Raw genomic sequence first — 15,751 nt, forward strand, 5'->3', positions numbered from 1 at the left:
AGCACTTGTTAGGTACTCAGTACATATTGGAAATGTTTGGACTGAAGTATCAGTTCCTGATGAAGCTCTCTTCATGATTGCTGACAGCCTTGCAGGATGGATGCTATTAGGATGTTATTGGGGTACAGTCTGCAACCTTCTCATACAAAGGCGGAGGGTAATGATAAAAACCAAGAAAAACAGAGAACCCAAGTAAAAATAGACAAAGGAGTTGAATAGACATTTCTCCAAAAAAGATATACACATGGTCAGTAGACACATGAAAAGATGTTCAGCATCACCAGTTTAGGGAAATGCACATCGAACCACATTGAGAAAAGCACAATGTCCTACTGTGCAGCACAGGTGTCTACACTCAATATTCTGTGATAAACCATAATGGAAAAACATCTGAAAAGGTACACACACACACACCTGAGCCACTGTGCTGTATGTACGGCAAAAGTTGCAAATCACCTATACTTCAATAAAATTAAAAAACCCATTGAGATACCATTTCACACCCACTAGTTTAATGAAACAAAAAAGTAACAAGTGTTGGGAAGGATGTAGAGAAATTGGAATCCTTGTGTACTGCTGGGAATATAACGTGGTACAGCTGCTGTGGAAAACAGTATGGTATTTTCTCAAAAAATTAAAAATAGAATTACCATTTGATCCAGCAATTCCACTTCTGGGTATTTACTGAAAAGAAATTGCAAGCAAGGTCTTTAAGAGATATTTACACCCATGTTCAGAGCAGCCTCATTCACCGTAGCCAAAATATGGAAGCGACCCAGTGTCCATCAGTGGATGATGGGTAAACAAATGTGATATATTCATACAAGGGTTTATTATTCAGCCATAAAAAAGGAAGGAAATTCTGACACATGCTATGACATGGACCTTATGCTAAGGGCAGTAAGCCAGTCACAGAAGGACAAATACTGCCTGATTCCACTGATATGATACACTCAGATTCGAAGAGGAAGAAGTGGGAGAGGGAAATGGGAATTAATATTTAATGGTGCAAAGTTTCAGTTTTGTAAGATATAAAGGGTTTGGAGACAATGGTGGCAGTGGTTGCACAGTGACATGAATGTACTTTACGCCAATGATTTGTACACTTACAAATGATTAAAATGGTAAATTTTATGCCACGTCTATTTTACCACAATTAAGAGATAATAATAAAAAGAGACCCAGGTGTGATGATGGACGTGCTCACTTCTCTTTGCTCCCCCAGAAATTTCTAGCCCATCAGCTCACAGAAGCAACTAATGCTGAACTTCTGTGACATTCTAGGAAGGTGTTCCTGTGCCGTTCGATCTCCCAGAGACGTCCCCGGGGACCACAGTGGCTGTTGTGGATCAGAGTCCTTCACAGGTAACATGGGGTCCAGCAAACCAGGGTGCCCAGACCAGATTCTGCATCAAGTGGTCTGTGGATGTGACCTGGGCACGAATATTTAAATCCTCCCCCACTTCGGGTTGGGAATCAATGTTGAGAATCTGAGTCTGTGTCTTAGAAAGAGCTTATCCCTGGAGCCTGTGGTCTCAGCTGAGGGGGGTTTAAGGCCAGTGCCCAGTGGCCCCAGCCACTCTCACCTGGAAAGATCAGGTGTTCAGATGAAGGTGCCGTGCCCATCGGAGCCTGGGACACTGGGGGCCTGGGCGGATGGGGGCAGTGCTGGACCCGGGCTCCTGACCTCCTTGGAGGCAGGAGGCTTTAGTTTGGGGATACCCGACTCCTTACCTCACTGTCCCCATCCTCAGACCCCAGATCTGTGCCTATGCTCAGCCCTCTCTCCAGAGCCACCCTTGACCATTTCACTGGACTTCTGCCCCTTCTTCGCATCTTAGTGTGAAAGTGCTTGGGCTGTGGAACTTGCCAGGCTCTGGCCCAATCTTGGTGGCCTTGGGCATGTCACTTCACTTCTCCAAGCCTCAGTTGTCTCATCACCCACATGGGAATGATAGCAGCTGCAGGGTTGTTGAGACCATCCATTAGATCTGGCACATACAGCCCCTGCAAGGTGCGTGGCACACAGTGGATGTCCTGAAGGTGGCTTTGACACCTTGTTCTCATTCCCTGGCTGCTCTCAGTGGGCTGACCCTGGTCCTGCAAAGTTCCCTTATCTGTGAGCTCTGCTGGCCCTTCATACCCACATCTGCTGCTTGCTGCCACCTCTCAGGCTGGCACCCTGTCCCTGTCGTGCTTCTTCCCTGGGGGCATGTGAGGGGGGAAGGATCATGGTGTCACAGGACCCTCGGGCAGTGGCTGGAACAGCTGCCTTCTGGGGATGGGCTGACTCTAGGTTTTAACCCCTTCACCTTTCAAGGCCAAGGTGAAGACTTGGGATGCCTGGGATCCAGGTTCACTTCTGCCCGGGCCTCTCCCTGTGACCCTGGATATGTTCTTCCTGTCTCTGGATCCCTCTTGGTAGGGTGTGGACTAATATTCCTGAGTTAGAGTGACCAGCTGTCCTGGTTTGCCAGGCACTTTGCTGGCCTTGACACCAAAATCCTCATGTCCTGGGAAGCCCCTTTTGCTGGCACACTGGGCCTGAGGGTCACCACACACATCATATTTCCTCTTCGACTGCTTGTCACCATTTTCAGTTGTGTCAGCTTATTGTGGGCCCTTGGATCAGCCCTGCAGACCCCCAGGCCACGCTTAGTTTCCCATACACAGAGCTGCAGGCTTGCTTGAGTGGCCTCTGATGCTGGGGGCTGGATTTAAAATTCCACGTCTGTGCCATTGAACCAAGTTCACCTTCTCTAAGGCATTCTCCTAGCACTTTTTTTTTTTTTCCTTCAAGATTTTAGTTTTTAAAAAATAGAGACTTCTAAGAGGAAGTGAGGTGGGTGGAATTAATCCTTTCATGTTTGGCAGTGTACAAATAGACCAGCTGCCTGTGTAGATCCAGAAGTGTGTAGTTTACAGAGTGTGCGCCTTTGTTAAAGCCTCACAACAGCCCTGGGAGGAAACTATTGCCAGTCTCCATTTTGCAAAAGAGGAAAAAACAAGGCTCAGAGAGGTGCAGTAAGTTGCCCAAGGTCACAGAGGAAATGAAGACAGAGGCAGGATCTGGACCCCTGGTAACTGAGAGAATGTTAGTTTTGTGGCTTCAACACTGAGTGTCCAGGGTGTGCGGGAACAGGGGTCCAGGCCAATGCATGAGGCATGATGCCTGGGACCCATGTCCCCGACCCTCATGGGTGGGAAGAGAAATTCAGGCCTGTCCTCTGCCATGGGATCTGGACTCCTTAGTGTCTCCTGATCTCTCACCAGGTCCACTTACCAGCCAGAGAAGGTGCTGAGGACACCAGGGGCCTTTTCTGGGTTCTGGATGAGGAGGTCCGGGTGGAGGGCTCTAGTGATGCCGTGGTGCTTGGGCGCCTCTGTGCCTTCTTTGAGAAGAAAGGAGCTGGAGCTGAAGGTAAGGGGGCAGCAGGTGGTGCTGAGTCCAGCCTGGGAATCAGAACCTGTCAGAGTACTAGTAAGGTCTGCAGAGCCGGGTGGGGGAATCTGAGTGCAGAATCATCCGTTCCTGTGCCTGTGAGTGCTTTCCTTCATTCATGTGTTCAGCAAGTGGCCTGAGCAGCTACTGTATGTGTGCTGGGTGCCATTCCGTACAGTGGTGAATAGGCTGATGGGACCCATGTCCTTGCTGGGGAGCTGGGTGGGGGTGGGGAGATGATGGCCAAGCTAACACATGAGCACATGCGTGTCCGACGGGCCTGAGATGACAAACTGGGCTTGGTGGTGGGCATCAGGCAGATGTTGTTTCTCCAGCAGCCAGGGGCTCTCAGGGGAGAGGCAGGTAAATCTGATAGAGGATAGGAAGTGCTGTGGGCCAGGGAGGGAGATGCTGTCAGGGCTCAGAGCTCAGAAGCCCTTGAAGACCTCGCAGACAACATTGGTTTTAACCTAGAGCCATGAGAAGCCATGAAGGATTCTAGGCAGTGAGACTGGTCAGATTCATGTTCCAGGAAGTTCACCCAGACTGCAGTCTGGTGACACGATAGGAAAGTGGCCAAGGAGGTGAGAGAGGGGCTGGCCTGCGCTGGGGAGGTGGGCAGACTCCCAAGGTACTGAGCAGGTAGGACCCCCAGCACTTGGTGAGGGGTGAGATTGGTAGGAGGGAGAAGTCTGAGCGGAGATTGATGCTTTGAGCTGAAACAAGATCAGAGACTACAGGATTTGGCATCGGCCAACCTCAAGTTCAAGCCTGGCTGTTTGTCCTTCCACCAGTGAGGCACTGAGCAAACCTCATGTAATTTCGAGTGAGCGTGGAGATGGCCATGGCCTCCTTTTGACCAGAACCTCCTCTGCAGTGATCGGGTGAGAGGCACCTGCGGAGCTTGGTTATCTGTGAGCACATGGGACTGACAGGTTTTGCGGGCATTTTTGATGAGACCAGGTCTGTCAATGGTGATAAAAGAACATTATCCCCTTCATTTCAGGGGATGGAGGAAGGCTGTCCACACTCCACGCAGGGCCCACACCTGGGGCGTTGTGTACAGCATCTGGTAGGATCCTATCATGTATGTGGAGGTTGCTATTCTTACTCCCCAAGGTGAAGAAAGTGAGCTCCAGAGAAATGCTCATAGAGATGCTTGTCTGCGATCTGCCAGAGGGCAAGTGGCCAAAGGCAGAGTCAGCACAAGCTCTGAATCTAAACCTCTCGGGAGCCCTCTCCACCCTGATGCCCCAGGCACATAAGAAGGAATAGACACTCTGAGGGCTCCTAGGTCCCAAGAGGCGCTGTGGTCAAGAGGTGGGTTCATTCATTCTCAGGTTCATTCATCCAGTCGTTATGGAGCACCTGCAAGGTGGCAGTCACTGTCCTATGCCGGGAAATATATCCATGAACAAAATAAAGTCCCCAACCCTGAGGGACTGGCATTCTAGCAGAAAAGATGGGTGATAAAGCAAAAAAAAAACAAAAAAAACAAAAAAAACAAAAACAACAAAAACAAACAAACAAAAAAAACCTATAAGAAGTTGAGGACTATAGATCTGGTTTGATCACTAAAGGAATGTGGGTTGGAGGTGAAGATGGCCAGGGATTCAGCTCTGGGGCATCCCAGTCCAGGAATATCTACATTTATGTCCCCTCTTGTTCCCCTGTGAATCCTGATGGTGCCAGTCCTGGACACCCTGAGCCGGATGCCACAGACTCTAAGTCCTCAGAGGAGAGCTTTGTGTACACCCCTTGTCCTGGACTGACTGAAACAGGCGCATTAACTCAGACATACTGGTATTCAAAAAATAACCTTATCTCTAGGGTTTTCTGATTAGCTCTGAGTTAACAAGAACTTTCAATCAAGCAGAACAGGTAGGGCTTTCTGGCCAAGCTGGTGCTCTCTGTCTGCTGCCTCTCACCTAAGGTGCCCTACAGAGTGGAAGCTCAGGGGGAGCAGGAGCAGCCCTCCCAGAGCCCAGGCCCAGTGGACAGCTCAGCCACAGGGAGTAAGGGCCTGGGGTAGAATGGTGCAGAGAAGCCCCTGCCCTAGTCTGAGGGATCAAGCTTCTGGGGGAGGGGATGATGCTGAAACCTGGACAGAGGTCTTCTGGGCGAGGTTCCCTCTTACAGATGTTTCCAAGGGCTCCAGAAAACCAGAGCTGCCTGCGAGATGCTTGAATGAACAAAACCATGGTGTGCAGCCATTTCCAGGAGGGAGGGAAGGTGAGGGGCTGGAGCTGGCCTCCATCCTGGGAGCTGTCCTCAGGCTGGTTCTGGGAATCGTGACTCCTCCATATTCCTGGCTCGGAGATGGGCTCTGGGGCTGGCAGCCCTACCTGTGTCCTAAATCTGGTTCTGTCCTGACATGTATGTACCTTTAGCCAAGCTGTCTCATCTCTCTGAACCTCAGTGGCACTTTCTAGAAACCAGCCATTGATACTCAAATCACAGCAGAGTGAGGACTGAATGACAGAGGCTGGCTAGGGCTTGGCAGATATCAACATCCTTCTTTCTTTCTTGTTTTGCCCTCCCCTACATCAGTGTCCTAGAGTTGTTGTTCAGAGCCAGATCTGTGCTTGCTGCTGGACAGAATGATAAGTGGACACAGTCCCTGCCCTCACAGTGCTTCCAGCCCAGTGCAGAGAGGCAGCCTGGAAAACAGACACCTGCAGCATTGCAGGGGCATTGCAGACATATGTGCTGGGCCAAGTGTCTCTCTGTCACATTGCTCTCCTCTCTCAATGGAAGGGCAGTGACCACATGGCTCTGAAGGGCTCACGGGATGCTCTAGATGCAATGATACTTAACTTAACAAGAAGTGTTAATCATCCAGAACACGAGGAGAGCCTGGACGTGAGCACATAGGACTTTCAAGCAGCCGGTCAGATGGCAGAGAACATGCCCCTTCCTCATCCACGAACCTGCAGACCCTTGGACTTTGTGTATTTTGCACAGAGTTCTAAGAATGCAGGTCCTTCGTTTCTTAGCTACAGTGTAGAGGTAGCAAGTGAGGATTTAAGGCAGGGAATCAGGATCCTAAGACGTGTGGTGGATGAGAAGACATAGAAAGATGGGTCGCAAAAGATTCAAGAACCAAAACGATAATTGGTCTGGAGCCATTACTCAGTCTGAGAGGACCACTGCAATTAGATTGATAGGAAAAAAAGATCCGGAATTCATCCATCCATCCATTCATTCATCCATTCCACAAGCATTTCCAGACTCCAGTCATGGGCCAGCGTGATGCTGAGCACTGGATGCTGGGGTAGACCCTTTGTGATTCTAGAGCATCAGCATAAGTTCAGTGCAGGAAGAGGTAGTGGCACCCTCTACTACTCACCGAGCGACTGCTGCAGCACCATTCCAAAGTATTTTACACGCATGATCTCCTTCACACTTTATGCTGCTCTGGGGGGCATGTATCATTTAATCCATATTAAAGGAGGAGACCGAGGCTCAGAGGTTTAGGTGGCTCAGTGCTGGTCCCAATGTAATAAATGGTCAAATCAGTGTTTGAACCCAGGTCTTCTCTAACTCCAAGCTCATTTATTTGTCCCATTCTGTCCCTTGGAACCAAGTGTCTGCTGTCTGCCAGCATCTCCTAAGAATACGCTATTCATTTATTTAGTCACTGGCATTCAAGACAATTTTAGGCGGTAATGCATACATGTTTTCAAAAATATTTAATCACTACATATTTATTTCCATAGTATTAGAAAAAATATATAGCTGGCACACCAAACCTGCAGTATATAGCTTCTGTACAAATGGAGTTTACCTGTAGAAATGTGAGTCATTTGGAAGAAAACATTAAGTACACAACAGCCCAGGTGAAAACACATGGCTATGGCACAAGTCATGAAGACTGTATGTAGTGATGGTATTTGGGGAAAATAGGTATCCTTGATGTAAGGAAACAAGGAATGGAGTTCCCATTGTGACTCAGTGGGTTAAGAACCTGACATAGTGTCTGTGGGGATGCGTGTGGATCCCTGACCTCGCTTAGCGGGTTAAGGATCCGGTGTTGCCTGAACTACAGCATAGATCACAGGTGTGGCTCAGATCTGGTGTTGCTGTGGCATAGGCTGGCAGCTGCAGCTCCAATTTGACTCCTAGCCCAGAAACTTCTATATGCCATGGCTGCAGCCATAAAAAGAAAGAAAAAAAAAAAAAGCCAGGAGGAATAGAACCCAGGTTGAGAGTGATGCACATAAGTGCACAAAGCAGGAGAAACATGGTGCCCGGAACTGGTAGCTTTGCTAGCTTGAAACATTAAAATGCAAAAGCCTTGTTCTTAATGATGCCAGGTGATGACAGAGTGCCCTGCTGCTCTGGCAGGCCCCAGCACTCATGCCCTGTGTCTGCTTCCAGAGACCTCTGCCCTCCGGTCCTGTGAGCAGCCCCTCCAGTGCGAGATTGCCCACCAGCTGGGACACGACCCCGTGCGCTACGACCTCACTGGCTGGCTCCACAGGGCCAAGCCCAACCTCTCGGCCCTGGATGCCCCCCAGGTCCTGCTGCAATCAAAGAGGTGAGCCTGGCCAGGGCTGGGACAGGCAGGGGCATTCAAGGTGCTGGGACCACGAAGTCAGAACAAGCCAGTGACGGAGGGCATTCAGGAACCCCCTCCCTAATGACACAAAGACCTTATGTAACAAACCCTTATGTTGTGGTGGAAAAAAGCAAGAAATCCAGAGGAGGGAAGGCAACAGCCTGCAGTCATAGGAGCAGTACAGTGTCTCCCTGGGGCCAGCCTGAGTCCAGTCGAGGAGAAAACTAGCCTTTGGGGAGGCAGAGCAAAAGTGAGGAAGCTGTGACTTCTTACTTTGGCTTCTGGCCTTTCATTAAGTGTCTGAGAAATGGTGTGACTGGAAGGACTTTTATGGACATCCTCCAGCTGGGGGGTCATAAAACCCAAGTGATAATGTTTTGTGGCGTTAAAACTAGTTCACTACGTTTCTTGACTACTCTTCTTAGATGTGCTGGTAGAGGGCTGGCAGCACTCACTGTTTCGTGTTCAGAGAGCTCTTGGGAAATGCTTGTTGGGTGTGTGTGTGTGTGTGTGTGTGTGTGTGTGTGTGTGTGTCTGTGTCTGTGTGTCTGTGTGTCTGTGTGTCACTGAGACCACATTTACTAACCACTTGTTATGAGCCTGGCATCAGGTTAAATGCTTTCTAAGCATCATGTTAGTCCTTACAAATGTATCTCTAGGCTCATTTTATAGATGAGAAAACTGAAGCCCCAGGAGGTGAAATGGTTTGTCTGTGATCACACGGCGAAAAAGGGTCCAAGCTGGGGTACAATTTGGGTCTAAGTGACCCTTGGAGGCGCTCTCAGGTGGTCGGAGTTGATTAGAAAGCCTGTATCTAGGGGGGCTCGGGGCACATGGCTCTTGGAGAGATCAAGTTGGGAATGGGCCAGAAGGAAGGTTAACGAGCACATGGAGGGCTGTGTGGGAAGCCAGGGGGTTGGGGGCAAGTCCCAGCCCTGCCCCTTGTCACCTGGGTGACTGTGGACTGTCGCTTTCCTTCCTCTGGGTTTCTTGCTTTTTCCACCACAACATAAGGGTTTGTTGGGTGAGTGAGGCATATGTTCACATTCTTCTTTTGCCTTTTTCAAGCTGCATGACCTAGGCCTCCCTCTCACAGTCTGAGAAGTGGGAATGATGCTGCCAGGCTTGCACGTGTGATGTAAAGCTTTGGTGATCTAATGTGGCAGATGGCTTATTAAAGAGCGGGTTCATAGCCCACCCTCTTGCTGCCTCGTCGGTTTTCCTCCTGCCCTAAGATCCTGTGGCTCAAGCTGAATGAGGGCTCTAGGGTTAGGGCGGGGCAGGCACACCTTGGTTGACCAGATGGCCTGGTGAGTGGGGGACATTCTGGGAAAAAGGAGCAGCATGTGCTAGGGTGGGGGTGGGGTAAAAGAGCATGACGGGTTTGGCTGAATCTCAGCAGCATTTCTTGCTGGCGTGAGAGCAAAGGTTTGATGATTTTGAGAGCAAACCATGCTTTTGCTCGGCATGTGGTTCTGCAGCCATGAGTGCCAACTGACCAGGAGTATTTGTGTAGCTATGATTCCCGGAGCCCTCCAGTCTCCCTGGGGAGGCCTCTCACGAGGTTCTAGTGCCCATGCACCTTTCATTCCCTAGAGTATATGGAGGTCCCAAGAGGGGCTGCCCGAGGCCGTGAAGTAAATCCAAGACCAGAGGGCAGGTCCTTCAACCCCACAGACAGGCAGTCCTCACAGGGGTCGGGGCTGTGGGCCTCCTCGCAGGTACCAGGGCTGGGGGCCACGTCCTTCCCTCTAGGGCTGGGCTCCTGCTCCCAGTGGGCTCGCCCTGTTCTATCTCCAGAATTTTATTTCAACAGGAGCATATTCAAGCCATTGTTAGTCTGTGTGCTCCCCCATGCATTCTCAACACCCCTGGTGCATCTAGACAAGATTCATTTCCTTAGTAGTCAGGTTAGGCACAGAGGGGGATGGGTAACGCGTCTTGAGGGCAGGGCCGAGATGGGGCCTGGACTGGCAGGGAAAGATGGCTTCTCTTGTGGGGGTGGGGTTGGTGCCACCAGAGGGGCATGAGGTCTTCTCTGGCCTCATCCCAGGGCACAGTAGTGTCTGCCCGGTAATCAAGCTGTCTGTCCACTTGTGGGTCATTCATTCTTGCATGAAAGAGAGGCAGCACCTGCTGTGTCCTGGGCCTATTCTGGGGATAACTAAGGTGATCTTGCCCTTGAAGGAAGTGCAGGTCTGGTAGAATGGCTGCAGGTATGTAGGTGATGAGAATGTCCAGTGAAAGGAAAGATGCTCTGAGGTCAGGGGAGGGAGAGAGGCACGGAGGACGGGGCTGGCATTTGTCAGCAGGCACAGGCTCTTCTGGCAGAAGGGACTGTGAACACAGGGGTAGGCAGCCAGGCTGTGATCCCAGGCGAGGTTCAGGAAGCTGGGGGCCCCATTCATTCCACTCTGTGAGCCTCCTAAAGCCCCTCTCTTTCCCCTCCTACCTGCCAGGGAGGAGCTGAGGGGACTGTTCCAGGCACGGGCCAAGCTGTCCCCCGTGTGCCGGGCCATAGCCGGCCTGGAGGGCACCTCCCAGCAGGCCCAGCAGAGGAGCTGTGCTGTCAGGAGGACGTTTGCCAGCAGCTTTGCTGCGGTGAAGAGGAAAGCCCCATGCTCCCAGATCAAGCTGCAAATGGTGAGTGGGTGCCTTGTGGCCATGGCATCGTGGCCTCACTGCCCTCCTCCAGGGTGGGTCATCCACCCGCTTCATCGCTGAGCTCCCCACTGAGCCCGCAGGGCCAGGCACCCCCATGCTCCACCTGGGAAGAAACTGAGGCTCACAGGAGCAAAGACACTTGGTGGGAAGTGACCCATCCAAGTCTGAGGCCAAAGTCTCAGATCTTTGGTTTAAGTTGAGCAACCTCGGGAAGTTTGCAGGAACCACAGTTTCCCTCTTGATTGAGGTGACAAATATCACAGCCAGACCCACCCTGCCTCACACAGGCCTGCATGTCCACTCTAGGCTCTCCGTAGGGGAAGGCGGCAGGACCCAGCACTGACTGAAAATATGTTACCTGGACACACAAGTCCAGTAACAAGTGAGAACACTTGCACTGGGCAGTGGTCAGGCTATACTCAGAAGGGCGGATCATGGGCAGGATAGGCTTTAAGAAACAACTCATAGTCTGTTATAGTGGAAAAGCCTTCAGGCCAGGTCCTGGGTTCTAGTCGTCTTCTTTTGCTAGTGGTTCATGCAGCCTGGGGCTACTTGCTTGCCCTCTCCATGTCCCAGTTTTTCCATCTGTTTTGTAATAAGAGTCGTTATAAAGATCCTTTATTTCTCATGAGTACAAATCAGGCCGTAGCTAGGAGGGCCTTAGTGTAGGATGTTGGGCCCCCAAAGGTTGAAAGTATGTTTGAGGAATGTCTCAAGTCTTGTCTGTCTCCCCCAGGCATCTAGCACTAACCCTGTTTCCTCTCGGTCCTAGGACGCATTGATCAGCCTGATCAGACGGTCTCAGTTACACTTCATCCACTGCCTGGTGCCGAGCCCTGCAGTGGAGAGCAGGGGTGGGCAGGGGTCTCCGACTCCACCGCAGCCTGGTGGAGACAAGCCCGGGGCAGGTGGGTCCCCTCCCTTGGACATCCCGGCACTGAGGGTGCAGCTTGCAGGGTCCTACATCCTGGAGGCACTACGTCTACACAGGGCAGGTAAGAGGCAGCTGGAGAGGGAGTAGCTTGTCTCCTGGGACGTGCTTGCTGACCACAGGCAGCCAAGGTGCAGAAGCATCACCTCTGTGCCTAGAGCTTCCCAGGCAGCAGCCCAGCCCTGTGAGGGGGCAGCTATGCTCACCTCACTTTACAGATGAAGAAACTGAGGCTCAGGAGGAGAAAGAACTTGCTCACAGCCACACAGTTGGGACATGGTAGAGCCTAGGTTTGGACCAAGGTTTCTGGATCCAAAGCCCATCTTATCTCCTGAGTGAGTTGTGTGCTCCTGGAAGGCGAGGGGTGCATTTTACTTTTCTTCCTCTCAATAGCAGATGCCTGAGGAGCACCTGCCTTGGAAAAGAGAGTGGAATTTTCAATGATTAATCTTTTGCTCTGTATCAGAAGAGGAGGTGGCTGGGGCTGGCAGGGAGCTAGGTAGACACCCACTTATTTCTATGGTCACCGACGACCCAACTATGGTTGCTGCCCCTGTGTCCTCCCATGGAGTTAATACGGAACCCTGAGCAATGAGGTACTTGACAGAGAAGGTGGGAGCAGCTGCGAGAGCCAGAAGCAAAGATGAGCCCTTTGCTTCTCCAAGCGTCGCATTGATTTTCCCTCCTGTCTGCACAACCACAGGTGCAGGAAGACAGATAATGTCACAGGGAAGAGCGAACTGGTCACAGCTGGGGGATCGATTCCTCCTGGCTGGCAGGAGGCGCCCTGGCCCTCGGGTTAGAGCCCCTGCTTGCCAGGGTCAGCTGGGCCCCTTTCTCCTGCGGCATCTGCCCTCTGCCTCTGAGCATAGCCCTACTCAGGGAGCTTCCAGCTAGGTAGAGGGTTAAGTTTCTGCCCCCAGACCTGGTTCATTTCCTCATTGTTTTCTCTCTTTCACGGCATCTAAGAAATAGTCACATGCATACAAAGGTACATACACGAGTATCGGGTATTTGTGATTTGGAATCCATGCTTATGTAACCTAAGAGCAGACCAGACCTTGTTTTATTGCACTTTGCCCAGTGTGCTTTTTACAGAAGTTTTGTGGTAACCCTGTGTCAAGCCGGTCTTTTGGCACCGGTTTTTCCTGCAGCATTTGCTCACTTTGTGTCTTGTGTCACCTTTTGGTAATTCTTGCAGTATTTCCAACAGTCCACCAGCAAAAATTTATAACTCGCTGAGGGCTCAGATAATGGTTAGTATTTTTTTTAGTAAAAAAGTATTATTTAATTAAGGTATGTACATTTTTTTCTTAGATATAATGTTATTGTATACTTAATAGACTACAGTGCAGTGTAAAGATAACTTTTATATGCATTGGGAAACCAAAAAGGTTTTGTGATGCTTTATTGTGATATTTGATTTATCGCAGTGGTCTGCCACAGAACTCACAGCATCTCTGAGATCTGCCTGTACCTGTGCACATGTGTGTGATGGCACGCATGCGTTTGCTGGTTCTCAGGTACCCACGATGTCCAGCGGGCTGTGTGCTTACACACACTAACTGGCATTCTCACAAAGCCCTTACACACTGCCTGGTGGAGAGTAAATGCTCATTAAATGTTAGGTTTGGGGCAGCCTGGTGGGTACACTTCAGACTCTGGGCTTGACAGTGGCTGACCCTGGTGAGTCCCTAGATTGTACATCCCTCTCTTCAGCTGTGATAGCTCAGGTCTCAGAGAGCTGATGAGGGGGTTGAGGAATTAATAAGGGAATTATAGCTAGAAAAGTGCCTGGACTTGGAAACATGTTCAAGATGTGTTAGCCTCTTTCACTATAATCATTATTGGATTTAATCATCACCGTGAGTGTGTGACAAGAGATCTCACTATTCTCATCTGACAAGTGAAGAGCTTGAATCTCAAAGAAGTGGGGTCATTTGTTGCTGGTCAGAGGGCTAATCAGGGCGGAAGGGAAATGTGAACCCAGCTAAGCCTGATTCGGAAGGGCGGGCCTGTTACCTCCCAGTCTCCAAGTCTCTGTGCGGGTCAGCATCCTTCAGACCTGGCCCAACCCTCTTCTTCCCCCAGGAAGGCTTCCTAGATTTGCCGTATCCACCCACCATAACTTTTCCTCATGGTTTGTTATGCCTTTGGCTTACTGTGAAGTGAAGTCTCAAAATGGAGTGAGATTTCGCCAGACCATCTCCCATCCAGCCACTTGAGAGGTCTTTTTGAGGTAGCTGAGGCTCTACCACATCCCTTGTATCTAGGATGAAGTCTAAACCTGGAGGTCTGGAATTTGAGTTCCAGACCCTGGGGACCCAGTCCCTGCTCACCTTTGACCTCATTGTTGGTTTCTATCCATTGGATCAGTTATGGTGGCTGTCAGAGTTTGAATTACAATGCCGTGGGAGAGTTACAATCCACGTCACTGTGGGCTAGGTGACTTGAATTCTCTGGGCCTCAATTTCCACATCTGTATAATGGGTGTAATAATACAGACCCAGCGTGTCTACAGCACAAGGAAGATATTTTGAGACTTTCAGTGGACCTTTGACAGGGTTCGCGTTCTGGGGAAGGCATTTGGGAAATGCTGATTGAACCCAGTTTCTTCACTTAGCACATGGGGACACTGAGGCCCAGGAAGCGAGTGCACACAGAAAGCGGGTTGATAGGCTGGGAGTGGGCCCTGGAGTCCTGGGCTGGGCTTCTTAGTGGATTCTTTGTTCTCCTCCTGCTGTTCTCACCCCAGGCTACGCTGACCACATGGGGCTCACTCAGTTCCGTCGAAGATTCCAGGCACTGGACCCTCTGCTCACCAAGAAGCTCATGTCTGCCCCGGAGGGAGTAGACGAGAGGAAGGTATGTGGAGTGGCGTGAAGGGGGGCGGAGGCTTCTGTTCCGTAGGGGGTTGTTCCAGGGGCAGCGGGGCTGGCTGGGCCCCAAGAGTCAGGCCTTGGGGGCAAATACGAAGGTGGCGTGAGGTTCAAGCCAGACCCCAACTCCATGTTCTACCCCCTGCAGTGTCACTTGGAACACTGCCTGTCCCAGAAGGGTCCTTCTGAACCCCTGCATGAGGAGGTGCATGAGGAGAATGAGAGCCGGCTGGGAGGGCTCCTGGCAGGATGAACAGTCATCCTTCCCAGAGGCAATTCCCTCGGCACCAGCTTGCAGAGAGTGCCTGTGACAGAGGGCTCTGTGGTCTAGGTGTTTGGGACGTATTTCAGACTAGAGCCCCTGACTTAGCAAAGTACAGTGAACAGTCCCCCTCAGGGCCTTTGCACTCGCTGTCCTCTCTGCCCCCAGCCCTTTTCTCCCAGTCTATGCCTGGCCACTGTCATCTTGCTTCAGATCTTGGCTTGGATGTTACTCTCCATCACATCATCATGTTTTAATATTTGCATACTGCATATCCTTATCTGAAATGACATAGATTGCCTGTGTATTTTCTGGCTCATAGCAAGTGCTCAACAAACTTCCTGTTGGATGAATGAAGGGATCCACCAGCTTAACCTGGGATTTCTGCCCCTGCGTGTCTCCCTTCTCCACCTCTGGTGTAATCTCCTGGAGTTGGAGGGCCTCACCCCTACTGCCAAGCCCTCCATCAGTGTTTCTCCTGAGACCTGCCGCTGACTAATCAGTGATTATAGAGCTCTGTAGAATTTGCACAGCCCGAGTGCACGCTCACAGCAGCCCTGCAAAATAAGAGTTCTTACGTCTCTTTTATAAATGAGGAAATGAGGCTCACAGAGATGAATTGATTCCCTGGAAGCCACACAGCCAAACATTTGTGGGTTTTATCCTTGAACCCAAGTTTCTTGATTCCAGGGAGGGTCCTTGAGAAATCATGGGCTCCAGAGTCAAACAGAGCTGCTATTGACTCCTAACCAGGGCTATGTGAATGTCAGTGAGTTACTTCATCTCTCTGCCTCAGTTTCCTCATCTATAAAATGAGAACAACAATAATACCAACCTCAGTGGGGCATTTGGAGGATTATGTGTAATAATATCATTCATGTGCTTGACCCAGAGGCTGGCATGTAGTCAGGGCTCATTGTATATGAACTGCTGTCATCAACAGCAGCAGCAGCATCTTCTTCCAAGGCCAGAGTGATGGCAGCCAAGCCAAGCCACACAGACTCTGTGTGAA

At 50.6% G+C, this 15,751-nt stretch overlaps 1 protein-coding gene across 2 annotated transcripts in view; it reads left to right on the top strand.

Moving 5' to 3' along the window:
• The window catches only part of MYO18B (myosin XVIIIB), a 237,253-nt gene that overhangs the window by 77,352 nt on the left and 144,150 nt on the right, over positions 1 to 15,751 (top strand). For both annotated transcript variants that reach the window (XM_047761184.1, XM_047761185.1), the window contains exons 16-21: positions 1,285 to 1,365; positions 3,274 to 3,421; positions 7,823 to 7,982; positions 10,463 to 10,646; positions 11,440 to 11,662; positions 14,354 to 14,463. In XM_047761184.1, the coding sequence (XP_047617140.1) occupies positions 1,285 to 1,365; positions 3,274 to 3,421; positions 7,823 to 7,982; positions 10,463 to 10,646; positions 11,440 to 11,662; positions 14,354 to 14,463 (906 nt within the window). The remainder of the gene's footprint in view (positions 1 to 1,284; positions 1,366 to 3,273; positions 3,422 to 7,822; positions 7,983 to 10,462; positions 10,647 to 11,439; positions 11,663 to 14,353; positions 14,464 to 15,751) is intronic.

This window comes from Phacochoerus africanus, chromosome 15 (assembly GCF_016906955.1).
Source record: "Phacochoerus africanus isolate WHEZ1 chromosome 15, ROS_Pafr_v1, whole genome shotgun sequence".
Lineage (NCBI taxonomy): Eukaryota > Metazoa > Chordata > Mammalia > Artiodactyla > Suidae > Phacochoerus > Phacochoerus africanus.